Source organism: Salminus brasiliensis, chromosome 20 (assembly GCF_030463535.1).
Source record: "Salminus brasiliensis chromosome 20, fSalBra1.hap2, whole genome shotgun sequence".
NCBI lineage: Eukaryota > Metazoa > Chordata > Actinopteri > Characiformes > Bryconidae > Salminus > Salminus brasiliensis.
Window position 1 is genome coordinate 840,609 of NC_132897.1, and position 20,722 is coordinate 861,330.

At 45.4% G+C, this 20,722-nt stretch overlaps 1 protein-coding gene across 1 annotated transcript in view; it reads left to right on the forward strand.

The window, feature by feature from the left end:
• Positions 1-15,891: 15,891 nt before the first annotated feature.
• Positions 15,892-20,722, forward strand: part of galnt9 (polypeptide N-acetylgalactosaminyltransferase 9) — a 106,826-nt gene continuing 101,995 nt past the window's right edge. Inside the window, exons 1-2 of the mRNA XM_072664896.1 lie at positions 15,892-16,550; positions 19,009-20,009. Of these exons, the coding sequence (XP_072520997.1) occupies positions 19,772-20,009 (238 nt within the window). The 5' untranslated portion in view covers positions 15,892-16,550; positions 19,009-19,771. The remainder of the gene's footprint in view (positions 16,551-19,008; positions 20,010-20,722) is intronic.

The window sequence follows — 20,722 nt, forward strand, 5'->3', positions numbered from 1 at the left end:
AGGAAGAAACAACAGGACGGTGATGCGCTCAGCGGCCCCCGGCCACATTAATCAAACCACTGCAGTGAACTTTCAATTGACTTTTCTCTCTGAGGGCGAGCGCTTGGCACGGTGAGGAACTGAGTCAGCGCAGCAATCTGCTGTTCACACACACACACACACACACACACACACACACACACACTGTGTGTAAGAAAGGTCTCTGTCACAGAGCACCCTGGAAAAGCCAAAACCACTAGCCTAGCATTTTAACTGTGATCACTAGAGAAGGTACAGAGACTTCACTCTTAAAAATCACGTCAAGTTGTGGTATTGTTGCTGTGGCGTTGGTGGGTGGCTACTGTGGCGTCCCAGTTGGTTGCTGCAGTGTTGCAAGATGTTTGCTCTGAGATTTTAGGTGGATGAGTGGCAGCTGTATTGTTGCTAGGATATTGTTTAATTGGTTGCTGTGACATCCTAGCTGGTTTCTAGAGTGTTGATAGGCTGTTTAGGTGGTTGATGTTTTGTTTTTGCTAGGTGGCTACTATGGGATCCCAGTGGGTTGCTAAGGTGTTGGTATATGGTTACTCAGATATTTTAGGTTATTGAAAGGGGATCTTTGTCTTGTTGCTAGGGTATTATTAGATGGTTGTGATAGTATTTTTATACTATAGCAACTTTTATAACAACAATAGTGTTATAGCCGTTGTTATATCTGATACCTGTATTATCACTGGTTGCTAAGCAACAAGAATAGCTGCATTAGTCTCAGCTGTGGGAACTACTTTTTTTGGTAAATGTATATATATATATATATGTGTGTGTGTGTGTGTGTGTGTGTGTGTGTGTGTGTACAGTATATTGATGACAGTATTGATGTTGGTGTTCAATAATCGTGTATCCCAACACATTTGTATAACTGGTGTTTCTGATATATTGGCCAATAAACTGGAAACTGTATAATATGTAACACCTCCATCTTTCATGACTCACATTCACTTCTCCCCAAGGAGCCACAGTGGTAATTAGAGAGACTCTGCCTATCATTCATGCTGCTAAAAATAAAGCAGAGCATATAGAATAGAGGAGTGTAGAGTGGAGGAGTCCAGAGGAGAGGAGTGTAGAGTAGAGGAGTGTAGAGGAGAGGAGTGTAGACTGGAGGAGTGTAGAGGAGAGGAGTGTAGACTGGAGGAGTGTAGAGGAGTGTATAATGGAGGAGAGTAGAATGATGGAGTGTACAGTAGAGGAGTGTAGAATGGAGAAGTGTAGAATGGAGGAGTGTAGAGGAGAGGAGTGTACAGTAGAGGAGTGTAGAATGGAGGAGTGTACAGTAGAGGAGTGTAGAATGGAGGAGTGTAAAGTAAATGACTGTATAATAGAGGAGTGTAGAGTGGAGGAGTGTAGAATGGAGAAGTGTAGAGTGGAGGAGTGTAGAGTAGAGGAGTGTACAGTAGAGGAGTGTAGAATGGAGGAGTGTAGAGTGGAGGAGTGTACAGTAGAGGAGTGTAGAATGGAGGAGTGTACAATAGAGGAGTAGAGGAGTGTAGAATGGAGGAGTGAAAAGTAGAGGAGTGTAGAGTGGAGGAGAGTAGAATGGAGAAGTGTAGAATGGAGGAGTGTAGAGTAGAGGAGTGTAGAGTAGAGGAGTGTAGAGTGGAGGAGTGTAGAGTAGAGGAGTGTACAGTAGAGGAGTGTAGAATGGAGGAGTGTAGAGTGGAGGAGTGTACAGTAGAGGAGTGTAGAATGGAGGAGTGTAGAGTGGAGAAGTGTACAATAGAGGAGTAGAGGAGTGTAGAATGGAGGAGTGTAAAGTAAATGACTGTATAATAGAGGAGTGTAGAGTGGAGGAGTGTAGAATGGAGAAGTGTAGAATGGAGGAGTGTAGAGGAGAGGAGTGTACAGTAGAGGAGTGTAGAATGGAGGAGTGTACAGTAGAGGAGTGTAGAATGGAGGAGTGTAAAGTAAATGACTGTATAATAGAGGAGTGTAGAGTGGAGGAGTGTAGAATGGAGAAGTGTAGAGTGGAGGAGTGTAGAATGGAGGAGTGAAAAGTAGAGGAGTGTTGAATGGAGGAGTGTAGAGTGGAGGAGAGTAGAGTAGAGGAGTGTAGAGTAGATGAGTGTATAATAGAGGAGTGTAGAATGGAGGAGTGTATAGGAGAGGAGTGTACAGTAGAGGAGTGTAGAATGGAAGAGTGTAGAGTGGAGGAGTGTAGAGTAGAGGAGTGTAGAATGGAGGAGTGTAGAATAGAAGAGTGCAACCTGCAGCGCCTAAATAAACTCCCAACCCCCACTACCCCCCCAACACCACCCACCCCCACCACCATCACCCTCCCGTCACCACCCTGCCCCCCCCACCCCCCTCTCTCCAATTACCACTGTGGCTCCTGGGGGAGAGGTGAATGTGACTCATGGTTGATTAAAGGTATTATACATTATATACACAGAGTTTCCAGTTGTGGCCATTTTATCAGAAACACCATCATATAAATACATAAATGCAGGAAGGAAGATGGATGGAAATGATGGAAATGAAAGAAAGAGGAAAAAAATGGGGAAAAACAACGGAAAAAAATTCAAGAAAGAAAAAATAAACTAAATGTAAGAAACTAAAAAAATATATAAATAAATTAAAGCAAGATTTTTTAATAAAATAAAAGATACAAAAGGAAAGAAAAAGAAAAAAACAATTAAGAAAAGATACATTATATCAGTGGAATAATGGTAAAAAAGATATACATAAACATGAAAATAAAGAAAAGTGGACTAATCTTATATATATATATATATATATATATATATATATATATATATATATATATATAAGCTCTGGTTGCTAAGTAACAGTAACAGTAAAGGCTCATTTGTACTCTTTACATATGAAAGTCAACAATGTAACCATCACTGTGAATGTTAAGCAGCTCATCCACTAGAGGGCAGTTCAGAGTCAAAAGCTTCTGACAGCAGCAAACATGGTGGCGGTGGAGGAGATAGAGGAAGACGTTGTGTCCGTCTGCCAGGGGTCAGCTCTCGCTTGAACCGTTAACTACACTGCCCCCTACCATTCCCAGAGGTACTGCTCCATACCGCCCATATCTGTGAGCTTTCAGAAAGCCCCCTCCATATCCAAGTCTGTGTTTAACGGTGAACATAATGAGCCCTAATGCTACCAATCAGAGTGTGTGGGCGGAGCTGAGTGTTACACTTGTAGCTGCAGGTGGAGTAGACGGTTGTTGGCTCTGAGTGCAGGGCTCTTTTCTGTCTCCACATGAATTTGATGGCCTGTGCCCACCGTGCCGACCCCCTGCAGGCGGGTTTGTGTGTGTGAGGCGGGTGTGTGTGAGGGTATTTTTGGGTAGTTGGGATTTGGCCAGTCTGCTTCAGCAGTGATGATGCTGCGCTGGCTCTCGGAGCTGCGCTGCTGCTTTCCGCTTTCAGTCTGACCATCTGTGCACCAGCATCCGCACTGCTGAGACCCAACTGCTCATTTAGTTGACTGAGTGCATGAGGGGATTTATGTGTGTGTGTGTGTGTGTGTGTGTGTGTGTGTGTGTGCGTGTGTACGTGTGCGTCTGATCATTTTCCTACAATTTTAGAACATAAAAATACTAAAATATGAAAACTGAGAAGGCTGGAGCACATAGACTCTGATATTTGGCATTGGTCATTCCTTAACAACACCGATCCAGCTGTGAAACATGGTGGTGGCAGCATCATGCTGTGGGGATATGGGTTCTTAGTGGGCCCCCCCTGCACTGTGTAGCCCATACAGACTACCTGCTGTCCTTAGCTCTCTACTGGAGAAATATATATGGCCTGTTTTAGGGTGGTCCACAGTGGAGCGTCGACTGCTCTGCAGCTCTCGCCGAGTCAGAATCACCGGGACCCGTGGGGCTCCACTGTTAAGCCGTTGGGAGGCTCTCAATGTGTGAGAAGTCCGTTCTCTGCACACCTTCACTACAGCAGCTCTAGAACATCCCACAATCTTAGCGGTTTCCGAGTTGCTACCACCCTTCGCCCACTGTCTCAGTCATATCAGAACATTATGACCACCCTGGTTTGGGATGAACTCGGCCCGGGACGTCACAGATGCCATGTGACCGGATTTACTGCAGGTATGTGTTATAAACAGGCGAGCACACCAGTCAGCTGTAGCAGAGTGCAGAACCGTCGTCACGGGCGAAGGACACGATCTGACTGATAATAGGGTACCAGGTGAAGGGTGGTAGCATCTCATTACTATTCCCACTATTAGGTAGGTGGTCATATGATATGACTGTAATTATATACAGTACAGACTATATATATATATATATATGCCCTTCTCTAACTACACATAGACAATATTATTATTATTATTATATACTGTAAGTAATATATGCAGGCTAGAGAGAGAGAGTTGAGTTGAGTGTCTATGGTCTGTGTGTGTGTGTGTGTGTGTGTGTGTGTGTGTGTGTGTGTGCTGTAATTGTTTGCCCTTCCGGTTATAATCACATATTGTGTGTGTATGATGTCTCTCACCATAGGAAACAATAGCAGCTGCTCTGTCGATGACCGCAGATGGGCCTCACACACACACACACACACACACACACACACACACACACACACACACACACATATATATATATATACACACACACAATCACACAGGCCTGTTTCCCTGGAGACTAACAGCCAGGTGCAGTTTCTGCCATTTGGAAACTTTGGCAGTGGAATGGTGAGCCATTTTCAGCAGCCTGTCTCTGTCCTGCAGCCGTCTTTATAAACCAGCCCAGTTTAGCACAGAGATGTGGGTGTGGCTAGGGGCGTGGCCACGTCCTGCGATAATAATATCATCATGCATTATCAGTGATTAATTATATAATAATGATATAATATAGAATTAAATATAATTTATTAGCTCCTCCCATTCATCCTACAGCAGTTTAGTCCCTCCCTTTCAGCCTACGGCAGTTTAGTCCCCCCCTTTCATCCTACAGCATGTTATACTGTTATACTGGCTTCTTTCAGCTCTGTGTTTCCGTTATTTTGGCTTCCTTGGGTTTTGTTCCTTTTGTATTGCTTCGTTATGGATAAATCTACTCAGCTTAGTTCTGTGAGCTCTGTCTTGGACTCTCTTAAAGTGACTAATGAAATTAACTTCTTGAGTCTTCACCCCAAACATTACAATAATAATAATAATAATAATAATAATAATAACAGTAATAATAATAATAAGCGCTCTGATTGAGGCAGTGACAGAGACAGTGTGGTTGGTGTGGAAATGAAGTATGGCGGTTTTAGGATGCTACAGTGGAGCTCAGAGAGATAGAAATACAGGCCGGGTTCTTTAACACAGCTGTCAGTCAGACTGAATTAGGCCCCGAGTGTAATTTAGGTGCTGCAGCAGATTGGACCAGCAGAACCGAGACAGTCAGAGCCCTGTCATACACGTCCCGTCTGACTCCAGCCGTCATTTCTTACAGTATATTGTCATTTAATGAGGGTTTGTTAAAATTGGACAGCTGTGAGTGTGTGTGTGTGTGTGTGAGAGTGTGTGAGAGAGAGAGAGGTGTTCTTCTGCAGGGGTGTGCATGTCTCAGGGTGTCCTGGGTAGACCCTGGGAGAACAGGGGGTGTTTTGTAGGGGCAGGTTTGGGTGACGGGGTGGGTCCGTGTCAGGATGAGGGGAGTCGAGGCAGACAGCGCTGGGGCTCGACTATCTGCCTCATGCTGAAGCGATAACGCACAAACTCTGGCGCGCTCGCGGCACTCCAGTGGATTAGTGCCATTATATATTACACTGTAAAGAGCTGGAGAGACGCCAGACCTGCTGCACTGGAGTGGAGCTGTTGAGCACTAGTGTGAAACGAGGAGTGTTCTAGGACCAAAAAGTGGGACTGTGTTCTAGTGCACTAATTTTCTAGGGGTCAAGTGCACTAGTGTTGAACTGCCCTAGCACTGCTGCCTAGTGGAGTAATTTTGGAGTGCGCAAGTGGTCTAGTGCACTAGTGTGGAACTACTCTCACATTAATGAAGAGTTATATTCTAGCACCGAAAAATGTGTCACGGTATGGAACAGGAACATAGGAACAGGAATCAAGACTGTAACAGGGACAGGGACAAACACAGAGACCGGAACCAGAACAGAAACGGACACATAGTTAGGTCCAGGACTGGCAAAAGGCTGAGGTGCAGACTGAGGGGCCAGCCTGGGCACAGTCCTGAAGGCTGGCGCAGTGGGCAGCGACCTAGGGACAGACATCCTGGGGGGCGGTACAGAGTCAGAGGCACAGGAATGGAGGCGCGGGTGCCACTGGCTGAAGCGGGAGCGGTGGGCGCCACCGGCACAGGAGCTGGAGCGATGGCCGCCACCGACGCTGGAGAGACAGGAGCAGGCGACCACATACAAGACCAGACGAGCGAATCCTCAAATAAAGGGGTACTTATACAGGGACTATCAAGTGACACCTGAGACTAACAAGGGGGGCGTGGCTACAGAGGAGGCACAGAAGGGAACACTAATGAACAGGAGGGGCTAGGACAAGGTCCATACTAGTGGTCAACTCCACTAGTATGGACCTTTCATAGTGCATTAATAAGGAGTTATCTAGCACCAAAAAATGGGTCTGTGTTGTGCTGCACTAGTGTGACGTCATGGGACTATCTAGTGCATCTATCTTGACTAACTAGTCAAGTGCACAAGTGTGAAATTAGTGTGGCACTGCCCTATTGCATTAAAAAATCTAAACATTTTAAACTAGCACCAAGAGGTGGTGCTGCGTTGTACTGCACTTGTGTGAAGTTATGGGATGTTCTAGTGCACTAATTCTTCTAGTGCACTTGTGTTCTAGCGCATTACTGTGGAACTGCCCATTACCATTAATGAGAAGAAAAATGTGACCGTGTTGTACAGCACTAGTGTGAAGTTACAGTTGTGGTATGTTCTAGTGCACTAATTATATAGTCCACAAGTGGTCAAGTGTACTAGTCTGGACAGTAGAGACAGTTACTTCAACAGAAGCAGGATCAGCTCTTTTAATCCCCTTGATTTCAAAAGAAACATTGAATGAGCAGGTGTCCCAATACTTTTGACCACATAGTATAGTAGTGTAATGTCTTAATGATGTACAAGCCTGAATCAGTTCGGATGAAAGCATCATGCTGTTCCAGTGTGCTGTGTCCTGTCTGCAGGCCTGTGGTCAGCCAAACAGCTAAACAGTCAGACTGTGGGTGGATGTCATTTCCTTTTTGCAAAAACACACGGACAGATCAATAGAAACCGTGCTTTCATCAGTGGTTTGCGCTCGGCCCTGGGGTTTAATTAAGAAGGACATGAGTATGAAGCGCATTTCAGCCTCTGCAGCCTCTTCACAGCCCTAACAGCTCTGATAAACGATGAGAATCTCATTAATTAGGTGCCACTCTGATTTGGCTGGACTGAACTGGAAAACAGCACAGATCCATTACGCTCTACCCCCCCCCCCTTTCTTACAAGCTCGCCCACTATTCTCAATATTATTAACATTTTCAAGGTGGAAACCAAAATAAATACAATAGAAAAGATACTCACTGGCCACTTTATTAGAAACATCCACTTTTGTACTTCTTCACTGGCCACTTTATTAGAAACACCTACCTTTGTGCCTCCTCACTGGCCACTTTATTAGAAACATCCACTTTTGTACTTCCTCACTGGCCACTTTATTAGAAACACCAACTTTTGTACTTCCTCACTGGCCACTTTATTAGAAACACCAACTTTTGTGCTTCCTCAGTGGCCACTTTATTAGAAACACCAACTTTTGTGCTTCCTCACTGGCCACTTTATTAGAAACACCAACTTTTGTGCTTCCTCACTGGCCACTTTATTAGAAACGCCTCATTTTACGCTTCCTTACTGGCCACTTTATTAGAAACACCAACTTTTGTGCTTCTTTACTGGCCACTTTATTAGAAACACCATACATTTGTGCTTCCTCAGTGGCCACTTCATTAGAAACACCTACTTTTGTGCTTCCTCACTGGCCACTTTATTAGAAACATCCACTTTTGTACTTCCTCACTGGCCACTTTATTAGAAACACCTACCTTTGTGCCTCCTCACTGGCCACTTTATTAGAAACACCAACTTTTGTGCTTCCTCACTGGCCACTTTATTAGAAACACCAACTTTTGTGCTTCCTCACTGGCCACTTTATTAGAAACACCAACTTTTGTGCTTCCTCACTGGCCACTTTATTAGAAACACCAACTTTTGTGCTTCCTCACTGGACACTTTATTAGAAACACATACTTTTGATTGAAGATTGAAAATTTCTATGTCTAGTTTACCAAATGTTTGTCTGTCCTTCATATTTGCAGATTTAACTGAATAATAGAAAATTATAAATGTCATTGTTTATGATGTTTTTAAAATTCAGCTTAAAAAACATTGTTATAAACAACAACAAATACATAAAGTATACATATTTTATATCTAAATAAATATATAAAACTGCTTGAATATTTTTGGGCCTTATTCACCCTCCATTCTTAACCCTTTAAACTACCCAGTGTGGTTCCTGGCTTTTTGTGTTATAGTTTAAGAACAACTGGTTAGAGCTCCGGGTTATTGGTGACAGGGTTGTGGGTTCGATACCCATGCTCGGCAAGCTGCCACTGTTGGGCCCTTAAGAAGGCCCTTCCTCCTCTCCGCTCCCCAGGCGCCGCAGCAATGGCGGGGTTAAAGGCAGAACACTAATGGTGAATACCATCGTCCTGCACTGCTTCGCATGTAGTTTCCGGTTAGTCCGGATCAGGGTGGGGTAAAGGTCACGGAGCATAAAGGGTTAAGAAGACATTTCTGCTGATGCAGTTTCCCATGCAGATCACCGCCAGCCTCAGGGCAGCAGATCTCTGCTGGGGTCATTCTGCACTGTTTCATAAAGGGCTGACCTGAAACATGAGGCCAGACCCAAGACTTCCTCCATCCGCAGAGCTGCTGCTCTCCATGCAGGAGAACCGGAGTAAATAACACCCCTCCCGCAGAGTGAGAAACGCTCAGTCCGCTATCTCCCCGGACGAGTGTCACTTTATTTCACACTGCTTTTCACACGCTCCTGCCAAGGGTGCGAAGTTAGAGCTGATAACCCAGCTCATGAATATAGAGCTGTACTGTAATACCAAGGAGCAGAACCCACAGAGAACCCATACAGCCACAGCAGCATTCAACACTTACCAGTACTTAAATACAATTACACCATTACATAATTACTCATGACATACTTACACCATTACATAATTACTTACAGACTACAGATACATGATGACATAAACAGTTGAATTACATTCTGTGTCAAGTTGTTCTGATGTAAAAAAAAAAGTTTTAGCCCCGCCCACTCAAACTATAGCCAACCATTTAGCAGTTTAGCCCCATCCATTCAGTCTACATAGTTAAGACAACCCATTCGGCCTACAACAATTTAGTCCCAGTCATTCAGTCTATAGGAGTTTAGCCCCACCCATTCAGTCTAAAGAAGTTTAGGCCCCACCCATTCAGTCTAAATAAGTTTAAGCCCCACCCATTTAACATACAGCATTTACCCCCGCCCATTCAGCATACTGCTATGTAGCCCCGTCCGATACAGCAGTTTAGTCCCACCCATTTATCCGAGAGCAGTTTAGCCCCACCCATTCGACATATAGCATCTAGCCCCACCCCATCAAAGTACAGCATCTAGCTCCACCTATTCAGCCTACAGCAGTTTAGCTCCACCCATTCAGTCTAAAGCAGTTTATGCCCCACCCATTCAACATACAGCATCTTGCCCCACCCCATCAAAATACAGCACCTAGCTCCACCCATTCAGTCTATAGCAGTTTAAGCCTCACTCATTCAGCCTACTGCATTGTAGCCCCGCCCATTTAGTATACATCAGCTTGGCTCCGCCCACTCCTCCTACAGCAGTTCAGCCCCATTCATTCACACTCCAGTTCTAAGAAGTATTTCAACTGCTTTTTAACGAGGACAGCCAATCAGAACAGAGCTCATTTGCATTTTATAACCCCCTTTAATGTGAAGTGATAAAGAGAGGTTGGTGTAAAAATAAATTCTGACATCCCAGACAAGTGAAGCTCGGGGGAGATGAAATAGCAGAGGATTGTGGGATATGAGCTCTTTGAAGGAAATGTGAGAAGAGGCGTTTAAAGACTTGCATCATGGAGGACCTGGGTGGTTAATAACCGTGGAAAACTCTGCGTATCAAAGAACATGTAAAATACAAAGGCGAGCGGAGAGCGAGCGTCCTAAAAGAATGCATTAGCCGGCCGGCCGCCTCCTGGGCGGACGAGCGTATGTTAACTTTATTAAAAAGTCCTGTTGTATCATGCTGTGAGATGCATGGCCTTTTGAGTGTGTGTGGGTTGTGAGATTAATCGTGGCTTTTCTTTTCAGCCATGGAGTCCCTGCGCTGGAAGCGGAGGAGCTGAAGTTGGAGGCGAGATGAAACCGGCTTTGGCTTTATTGTCGCTGCTGTTTATATTGAAAAAGCGCGAGCGCGTCCCAAAAGCCCATCTGCTCGAGCGGCCGTCTTGACGAAGCATATCAGCATCTTTTGTAATGTGACTCCTGTTCTGCGGGGTGGCTAATTAAATTCTGCAGATAAAGCCAATTATGCTAAATCAGTTTGGAGCATGAAACAAAAGGCAGAGGAGTATTTATGAGCACGGTAGAGAGTAGAGAGCTCCATCCATATAGAAGAGCTCCAACAGCAGCGCTGCACTGCTCACATCCCAGACCTTCATTGGTTCAGATCAGCGAGATTGAAGCTGAAAGTCGTCCAAAGTGGAAGAAGTTTGATGAAGGTAAATAGTAAACAACAAAAACACGTACAGCGCTGCAGTGTCGCTTATTAGGGGTGGTCCTCTGTAGATGTTTAATAAGCTCCCATCATAGGGTCAGAGGATCAGAGGGTCAGTACCACATCAGCAGCAGATCCTAATCCTAATACTAACCTCAATCCACAACCTAACCCAGTCTTACCTACAACCTAACCCTAACCCTGATCCTGATCCTGATCCTAACCTCAACCTCAACCTCAACCCACAACCTAACTCAGCCTTACCCACAATCCAACCCTAACCCTGATCCTGATCCTAATCCTAACCTCAACCTCAACCTCAACCCACAACCTAACTCAGCCTTACCCACAATCCAACCCTAACCCTGATCCTGATCCTAATCCTAACCTCAACCTCAACCTCAACCCACAACCTAACTCAGCCTTACCCACAATCCAACCCTAACCCTGATCCTGATCCTAACCTCAACCTCAACCTCAACCCACAACCTAACTCAGCCTTACCCACAATCCAACCCTAACCCTGATCCTGATCCTAATCCTAACCTCAACCTCAACCCACAACCTAACTCAGCCTTACCCACAATCCAACCCTAACCCTGATCCTGATCCTGATCCTAATCCTAACCTCAACCTCAACCTCAACCCACAACCTAACTCAGCCTTACCCACAATCCAACCCTAACCCTAATCCTGATCCTAATCCTAACCTCAACCTCAACCCACAACCTAACTCAGCCTTACCCACAATCCAACCCTAACCCTGATCCTGATCCTAATCCTAACCTCAACCTCAACCCACAACCTAACTCAGCCTTACCCACAATCCAACCCTAACCCTAATCCTGATCCTAATCCTAACCTCAACCTCAACCCACAACCTAACTCAGCCTTACCCACAATCCAACCCTAACCCTAAACCTGATCCTAATCCTAACCTCAACCTCAACCCACAACCTAACTCAGCCTTACCCACAATCCAACCCTAACCCTGATCCTGATCCTAATCCTAACCTCAACCTCAACCCACAACCTAACCCAGTCTTACCTACAACCTAACCCTAACCCTAATCCTAATCCTAACCTCAACCTCAACCTCAACCCACAACCTAATTCAGCCTTACCCACAATCCAACCCTAACCCTGATCCTAATCCTATTCCTAACCTTAATCCAAAACATAACCCAGCCTTACCCACAACCTAACCCCAATCCTGATCCTAATCCTAACCGTAACCTCAACCCACAACCTAATCCTAAACCTGATCTTAATCCTGACTTCAACCTCAACACTCAACCTAACTCAGCCTTACCCACAACCTAACCCTAATCCTGATCCTAATCCTAACCTCAACCCTAATCCTAACCCAGCCTTACCCACAACGTAATTCTAACCATGTTCCTAATCCTAACCTTAACCTCAACCCACAACCTAATCCTGATCCTAACCCTAACCTCAACCCACAACCTAACTCAGCCTTACCCACAATCCAACCCTAACCTTGATCCTGATCCTAATCCTAACCTTAACCTCAACCTCAACCCACATCCTAACCCTGATCCTAATCCCAACCTTAACCTCAACCCACAACCTAACTCAGCCTTACCCACAACCTAAACCTAATCCAGATCCTAATCCTAACCTCAGATGCAGATGATCTGAATTAGAGCTGTTAGATGATCAGTGATCTCTCAGGTGAACATCTACAGATCTGAGCCTGGACTCTTCAGATAAAGAGAAGAACAGCTGAATCTTCAGTAAAAGGCTCTTGAGGCTCCAACAAAAGCAGGATCAGCTCTTTTTTTAATACTCGTAATGTTTTCAGAAGAAACAATAAATGAGCAGGTGTCCCAATACTTTTGTCCATATAGTGTATATCCGCCTATTCAGTTTACAGCGGTTTAGCCCCGCCCATTCACACTGAAGTTTAAAAAAATGTGCTCAGCTTTTCCACCTTCAAAGCCCACTCAGATCCTGAAGCGGTGCTGGTGCTGCCTGGGCCGGCTCGGTGGTGCGGGTGGAGGGTTTTAGGCCTACACAGCTGTTGCGTAACCCACAGCGGGCGGCCAGCTGTGACAGGATTAAAATGGAGCACCTCGGAGCTGAGGTACGCTCAGAACCACACGAAATCTGTGTCACTGGTTACGGCCCCAGAGCGCCCCCCACGGCCTGGCTGGAAAAACACACAGACTCAAAAACAGGGAATCCAGATCAGCTGCAGTTCTCAACGTTCTCTAATCCAGTTCCAGAGCTGCTACCACTGAATAAACCCAAAGGAGAACGGTTCTAGAACCAGTGTGTTCTAATACAGGGAACACACTCAGGTGTGCAGGGCAGTCACTTAATGACCAGTGAGCTACGTCACAAAGATCAGTGGACGTTCCTCCAAAACCCAGAAGGAGCATGGGAAAGAGGTGGGGTTAAAGGCCGCTGGTGGTGCTCTTTAACATTAACAGGGGATGGATTACCCACCGGTCCTACTGAACACAGCCACTAGGGGACCCTAGACTCTGTTTATTCATTCATTTACAACCTAATCCACACCTACACCTAATCTGAACCGCACCTTAACCTACACCTTAATCTGAACCGCACCTTAACCTACATCTACATCCAAATCTAAACCTAATCTGAGCTGAAGTTTAACCCACACCATAATCTACACCTAATCCCACTCTAAACTGAACATTCATTTGAACCTTAATCTACATCTAAACCTAATCTGAACCGAACCTCAACCTACACCTTAATCCACACCTAAAAATAATCTGAACTGAAGTTTAACCCATACCTTAATCTACACCTACCCTTAATCTGAACCGAAGTTTAACCTACACCTTAATCCACACCTACATCTAATCTGAACCAAACCTCAACCTACACCTTAATCCACACCTACACATAATCTGAACTGAAGTTTAACCCACACCTTAACCTTTGAACCGAACCTTAACCTACAACTTAATCCACACCAACACCTAATCTGATCTGAAGTTTAACCCACACCTAAATCTACACCAACATCTAATCTGAACCAAACCTTAACCTACACTTTATTCCACACCTACACCTAATCTGAACCGAACCGTAACCTACAACTTAATCCACACCTACATCTAATCTGAACCAAACCGTAACCTACAACTTAATCCACACCTACATCTAATCTGAACCGAACCGTAACCTACAACTTAATCCACACCTACATCTAATCTGAACCGAACCTTAACCTACATTTTATTCCACACCTACATCAAATCTGAGCTGAAGTTTAAACCACACCTACATCTAATCTGAGCTGAAGTTTAAACCACACCTTAATCCACACCTACACCTAATCTGAACCGAACCGTAACCTACAACTTAATCCACACCTACATCTAATCTGAACCGAACCGTAACCTACAACTTAATCCACACCTACATCTAATCTGAACCGAACCTTAACCTACATTTTATTCCACACCTACATCAAATCTGAGCTGAAGTTTAAACCACACCTACATCTAATCTGAGCTGAAGTTTAAACCACACCTTAATCCACACCTACACCTAATCTGAGCTGAAGTTTAACCCACACCTTAATCCACACCTACACTTAATCTGAACCAAACCTTAACCTACACCTTAATCTACACCTACACCTAATCTGAACCAAACCTTAACCTACACCTTAATCCAAATCAAAACATAATCTGATCTGAAGTTTAACCCACACCTAAATCTACACCTAATCCCACTTTTAACCGAACCTTCATTTTAACCTTAATCTACATCTAAACCTAATCTGAACCAAACCTTAACCTACACCTTAATCCACACCTACACCTAATCTGAACCGCACCTTAACCTACACCTTAATCCACACCTACACTTAATATGAACCAAACCTTAATCTACACCTAATCCAAATCTTAATAGAACCTTAACCTACACCTTAATCCACACCTACACCTAATCTGCACCGAACCTTAACCTACACCTTAATCTACACCTAATCCAAATCTTAACAGAACCTTAACCTACACCTAATCCACACCTAAACCTAATCTTAAACAAATTTTAACCTACACATTATCTACACCTGAAAAAAATCTTAATCTAACTTTAACTGAACCCTAACCTACATCTAAATCTACAGCTAACCCTAATCTTAATCTACACCTAATCTCAATCTTTACCGAACCTTAATTTACACCCCATGTAAACCTAATCTTGACCGAACATTAACCTACACCCAAATATACACCCAAACATGATCTTAGTCTAATTTTAACCTACACCTTAATATACAGCTAAACCTAATCTTAATCTGCACCTAATCTCAATCTTTACCAAACCTTAACCCACACCTTAATCTACAGCTAAACCTAATCTTAATCTACGGCTCCCTCACCACAAGCAATCCTGCACTCTAGCCTGCACAGCAGCTGCACTATATGGACAAAAGTATTTGGACACCTGCTCATTCATTGTTTCTTCTGAAATCAAGGAAATTAAGAGCTGATCCTGCTTCTGTTGGAGTAACTGTCTCTACTGTCCAGAGAAGAAGACTTTCTACTAGATTCTGGAGGAGGAGCATTGCTGTGAGGATTTGATTGCATTCAGCAACAAGAGCGTTAATGTCAGCAATAGGTGCAACTTAAAGTAGCTGAATGCATTCATCACAAGGGCTGTCCACAAATATTTGGACATATAGTGCATATGTATATATGTCACTATGTGACTAATGTCTCAGCCTTTTATTAATTGTTCATTATAAATTAATAAGAAAACAGGAGCTTGTTTGTTTGTTTGTTTGTTTGTTTATTAAGCATAAATAAACACCTTAAGCTCTAACCCAACCCAAACCGTCCACATCATCCATCATATCCCAGCCCTTTCATCCTCAGCGTCAAAAAAAAGAAAAGGCCTGAATATTCATGAGCTGGACGACGTCACGAGGAGAGAGAGAGAGAGAGAGAGAGAGGGGGAGAGAGACGTTCAGAGAGAGATGGAGAGAGATAGAGGAGGGCGGGACGTGAAGAGCATGCGGGCGAGCTAGTGGTGGAGAGAGAGAGAGAGTGTGTGTGTGAGAGAGAGAGAGAGAGAGAGAGTGTGCGTGCGTGCGTGTGTTTTTCGCCTCGCTCGCGCTTTGTCTGCAAAACGGTTTAACGCTGTATTTCCGTGCCTTTCATTCCGCGAAGCGCGCGGATGAGCGTCATCGCAGGCGGACGCTTTGAGGATTGCGCACGCGCTGCGCTGGGGCTGCGTTTGAATCCGAGTCGCGAGGATGCGTCGACGTGTTTTTCTTCCTCTGTAAACGAGGCGCGTGACGCGCGAGCCCGCGTGCAGTAAGCAACAACGAGGGACTGCGAAGGGATGCAAGATGGTGTGGGGCGCGAGGAGCGTCTGAAAACGCCACCGTGTGCCGAAGCGCGCGAGCACGTCGATGCGTTTCAGGGGGGCAGTTCGCGGTGCACGAGAGCGCGAGAGTGTGCGTGGTGCAAAAGCGAGGAGTGCTAGCAAGGTGTGCATGTCTCGTGGTGCTGAACGGACAGCTCCCGTGGCAGGAAAGCGAAGGAGTGTGTGTCGCGTGCATCGCCGAGGAGTGTGTTTACGGCGCTGAAAGTGAAGATCGTCCGGCAGCGACCACCCAGGAGTGTGTTTGGGGGCTGGAAGTGGCTCTGAGGAGCGTGTCCTGGACAGCATCCTTCAAACCCGAAGACGCCTAGAGCCGAGGCTGGACTGTGAGGAGCGTCCAGCTGCAGGTACTGAGGGCACTTCAGGAGACACCTTACTGCTCTAGGGTAGAAAACTGCAATAGTTCTAAAAGGGGTACTAAAGGGGCATGCAAACCCAGTGCCAATGCCTGGCTGTGTGAAGAGTGTGTAGAACCAAGGTATGTCCTGGGGGTGCTGAAGGAACAGCTCCTGGAGCAATAGAGTTAAGAAAGCACACAGAGACCACCGAGTCTAGAACATCCAGAAGGTGTGCGGGTGGTGCTGGAGCAAGAGGGCCACTAAAGACCAAGGACTGTGTTGAAAAGACACCAGAGTATGGAAACGTTAGAGCTTTAGAGCAAAAAAAGGAGACCGATATCCAACGTCAGGGAGTGTTAAGAACGTCTAGAACCGAGGTGTGTGCCAGAGGTGCTGAGTGTACAGCTTCCGGAGCTAGAGATCACCTAAAAACCAAGACGTGTGTTTAAAGGGCTGCAGGGTCAGCGAAAAAGGACAGATTTTAGAGCAAAGTAAAAGACTTTGGAGACTCCAAGGAGTGTAAATAGTATCTAGAACCAAGGTGTGTGTCCATGGTACTGGACATATAGCTCCTGAAGAAAGAGAGCACCTAAAGACCAAGGAATTTGTTGAAAATGCTGTAGGGTCGGTGGAAAAGTAAGGATTTTAGAGTGAAAGAGGAGAACAGCATTCAACGCCAGGGAGTGTAAAAAGTATCTAGAACCAAGGTGTGTGTCCGTGGTGCTGGAAGTACAGCATCTAGCGCATGATAGTACCTAACGGCCGAGGAGTGTGTTGAAAAGACAGCAGCGTAGGTAGAAACATAGAGCTTTTAAACAAAATAGGAAACTGATGTCCAACACCAGGGAGCGTGAAGAACGTCTAGAACCATGGTGTGTACCAGATGTGCTGAATATACAGCTTCCGGAGCTAGAGATCACCTAAAAACCAAGGCTGCAGGGTCAGTGAAAAAGGACAGATTTTAGAGGAAAGTAGGAGATCAATATCTCACTCCAAGGAGTGTAAATAGTATCTAGAACCAAGGTGTGTGTCCATGGTACTGGATATATAGCTCCTGAAGCAAGAGAGAATCTAAAGACCAAGGAATTTGTTGAAAATGCTGTAGGGTCGGTGGAAAAGTAAGGATTTTAGAGTGAAAGAGGAGAACAGTATTCAACGCCAGGGAGTGTAAAAAGTATCTAGAACCTAGGTGTGTGTCCATGGTGCTGGAAGTACAGCATCTAGCACATGATAGTACCTAAAGATCAAGGAGTGTGTTGAAAAGACAGCAGCGTAGGTGGAAACAGAGCAACACCAGGGAGTGTGAAGAACGTCTAGAAGGTGTGTGCTCGTGGTGCTGGAGGAACAGCTCTTAGAGCCATCTATCCATATATTAATATATATATATATATAGATGGTATATATATATATCTACATTTTTCAAGATATTATATAGTCATAAGTTTTGTCACCCTGGTCAAACTTTAATACACACTAGTTAATGTTTTACTGAATGTATCTGATCTGAGAAATATCAAATATTATGCTGATTTGTTCACTTTACATCTAGAACATCAACATCGTGGGGTGCACTAACATTTGCACACTACAGTATACAGTTTCAAGCATGTGTGACCATGGCAGGTGATTCCACTCTTTTCAGCACCAGTTTATGGAGTGTTTGGTGAACATTGTGTAGATTTATACACTACCAGTCAAAAGTTTGGACACACCTGGTTGTGGAATGTGTGCTGATCATCATCATCTTAAAAACATTGAATCTGAATGCGAGGGTGGCCACAAAAGAGGACACAGGATGTCATGTCTGGGGTGCGGTGGGGTGGGCTGGGGGGTTCAAATAGGCATAAGCTGTAGGTTAACCTGAAAGGAGCTGATTGGGTCTTACAGGCGGTTAAGGCTGTTTATAGGTTTTGCTAAGTGAGTAAATATGTGTGTGTTCATTTACATGAGCATACTGTAGCTGCATGGTTCGAGAGGTCCTACAACTTGAGAGGCCTACTGTAAGCAGATAGCGTGTACCATCAGCTACCAGCAGGGGGCCTGGCCAAGGAGCAAGGAACTCCAAGCCCCAGAATCCCCAGCGGTAATCAGCGCTGACCAGACCCACCTGTGTGGCGCGGTGTATATACACCCAGTTGTACCGTTGTAGAGGGGCTAACGGTAACAGTGGGTCTAAGTTGCAAACCGTCAGAAACACAGTTTGGACAGTTTGGATTGTCCTTTGTTGGAAAGACGGCGCTCCTGGTATTCGCTTTGTTAGTGTTTTCCCACCCTTTGATCTGTATTGCTTTTAAACAGTCTTTATACTGCCACCTCTCACAGCTGTGGTGGTACGGCGGTAACGCACTGTGCTTCCGTCACTAGGATTGAAAACTACTAGAAAACCCCTCATCCAGCCATGATATCCTAACTCTGGTGGTCCAAACTTTTGACTGGTACTGTATCTCTGTTTTGATTACTTCCACAGTGGAAGAGCGACCAGCCTTCAGAACCTTCAGAGGGTGAGGAGTGTCAGTGCCAGAGGACCCAGGAACATCTGAAGGAACATCTACCTAAGGATACAAGGAGCAGCCGAGCCACGCTGCCGGCAGTGCTGATGAGATAAGATCTGGATAAAGCTGCAGGGTGTTGATCTGTCCTGGATTAAACTCTCAGAAAAAGCTCAGAGGTACTGGAGTTCTGGAGTGTGTTCTGGAGCCAGTGGCAAGAAAATCAGGGCTGCTGAACCCCACGCCGCATGTTGAGGATTTGATGCTGTGAGATTGAGGCTTTATTATAACTAGAGCAACATTTAATCTTTTACTTTATTTATAAAACAGGGCTCTCATACCTGTGGTCATTTCTCAAACACCTCACACCCCCCCAAAAACACAGCAGCTTCAGAATTTGGGCAGTTTGCAAACAAATATTTGTGAGTATTCCTAAAACACTGGTCTGTATTCAGCTCCGGTGAGAAGCTGATGTGGTAGCAATGTCCCCGATGTGATGAGTGGACGGCTCATTTGACCAAAACACTGGAAACCGAAAGCTCTTTATTACCTCCATGGTGCTGAAAGAACTTCGTCTGGAGCAGAAAATCTGAAAGCGCAGCTTTGGGAGGGCTACAGTGTTCAGAACCCCCCACCCCCTCACCAGGGAAGTGTGTGTGTGTGCTGAAGTAAGCTCCTCTAAATGGAATAAGGCCTGCAGGTTTTGACGCCGTCAGCCTGACCCTGCTCTACCTGGCTTTAATGGCTGTGGCACGCAAAATCAAGACTCTGCTGACCGTCAACATCCTGGTGTTTGTTGGGATTATACTGTTTTCCGTGTACTGTCGGATCCAGGACCGCTCCGAGGAGCTTGTGCAGCTCGGCAGGGTGTCGGACCAGCGGCTGCGGAGCAGGAATGGCAAAGTGACGAGCTTGGACCGGCAGTCCATCCTCCAGAGGCTGGAGCGACTGGAGGACGTGGTCTACAACCAGCTAAACGGTGAGTGATCATGATGAATCACTCCTCACTCCTGTGTTCTCTAAATCTCCTCTTGGTGGCGTACTAGAGCGCACTTTTGAAGCAGATCAAGATCAGCAACTCGCAGTGCTAGAGAGCTAGCCAGGCTAAGGTATAGCTTCCAAACATGGTGGAGGTAGTTTCACGCACTGTTACTGTGAGGGGGCCTGGCCAGCACAGTAGGAAAGCAGGTGGAGCTGGAGCAAAGAACTCCAAGCCCCAGAATCCCCAGCGATAATCAACGCCGACCAGACCCACCTGTGTGGCACGGTGTATATACACCCAGCCAGACGCACTACCCCGTCACACCTTTGTCGAGCGCACTTTTGAAGCAGATCAAGACCTCACAGTGCTAGAGAGCTAGCCAGGCTGAAGTATAGCTTCCAAACATGGTGTGGGTAGTTTCATGCACTGTTACTGTGACTGAGACCCGGAAAGTAAACAATGAGAGACCCCCCACCTATATACCCTGACCTCAGCTGATGTTATAGACCCAGGCGAATCAGTTAGTGAGGTCAGGATGTTGGGTGATGATGTTCACCACCCCACCTCATCATCCCCAACTCATCCCAAAAGTACTGGATGGAGCTCCTCCACCATCATTCCAGATAACACAGCTCTTCCACTGCTCCACAGCTCCTCAATGCTGGGGGGCTTTATTATTAACCCCTCTAGCCCACGCCTGGCATTATTAG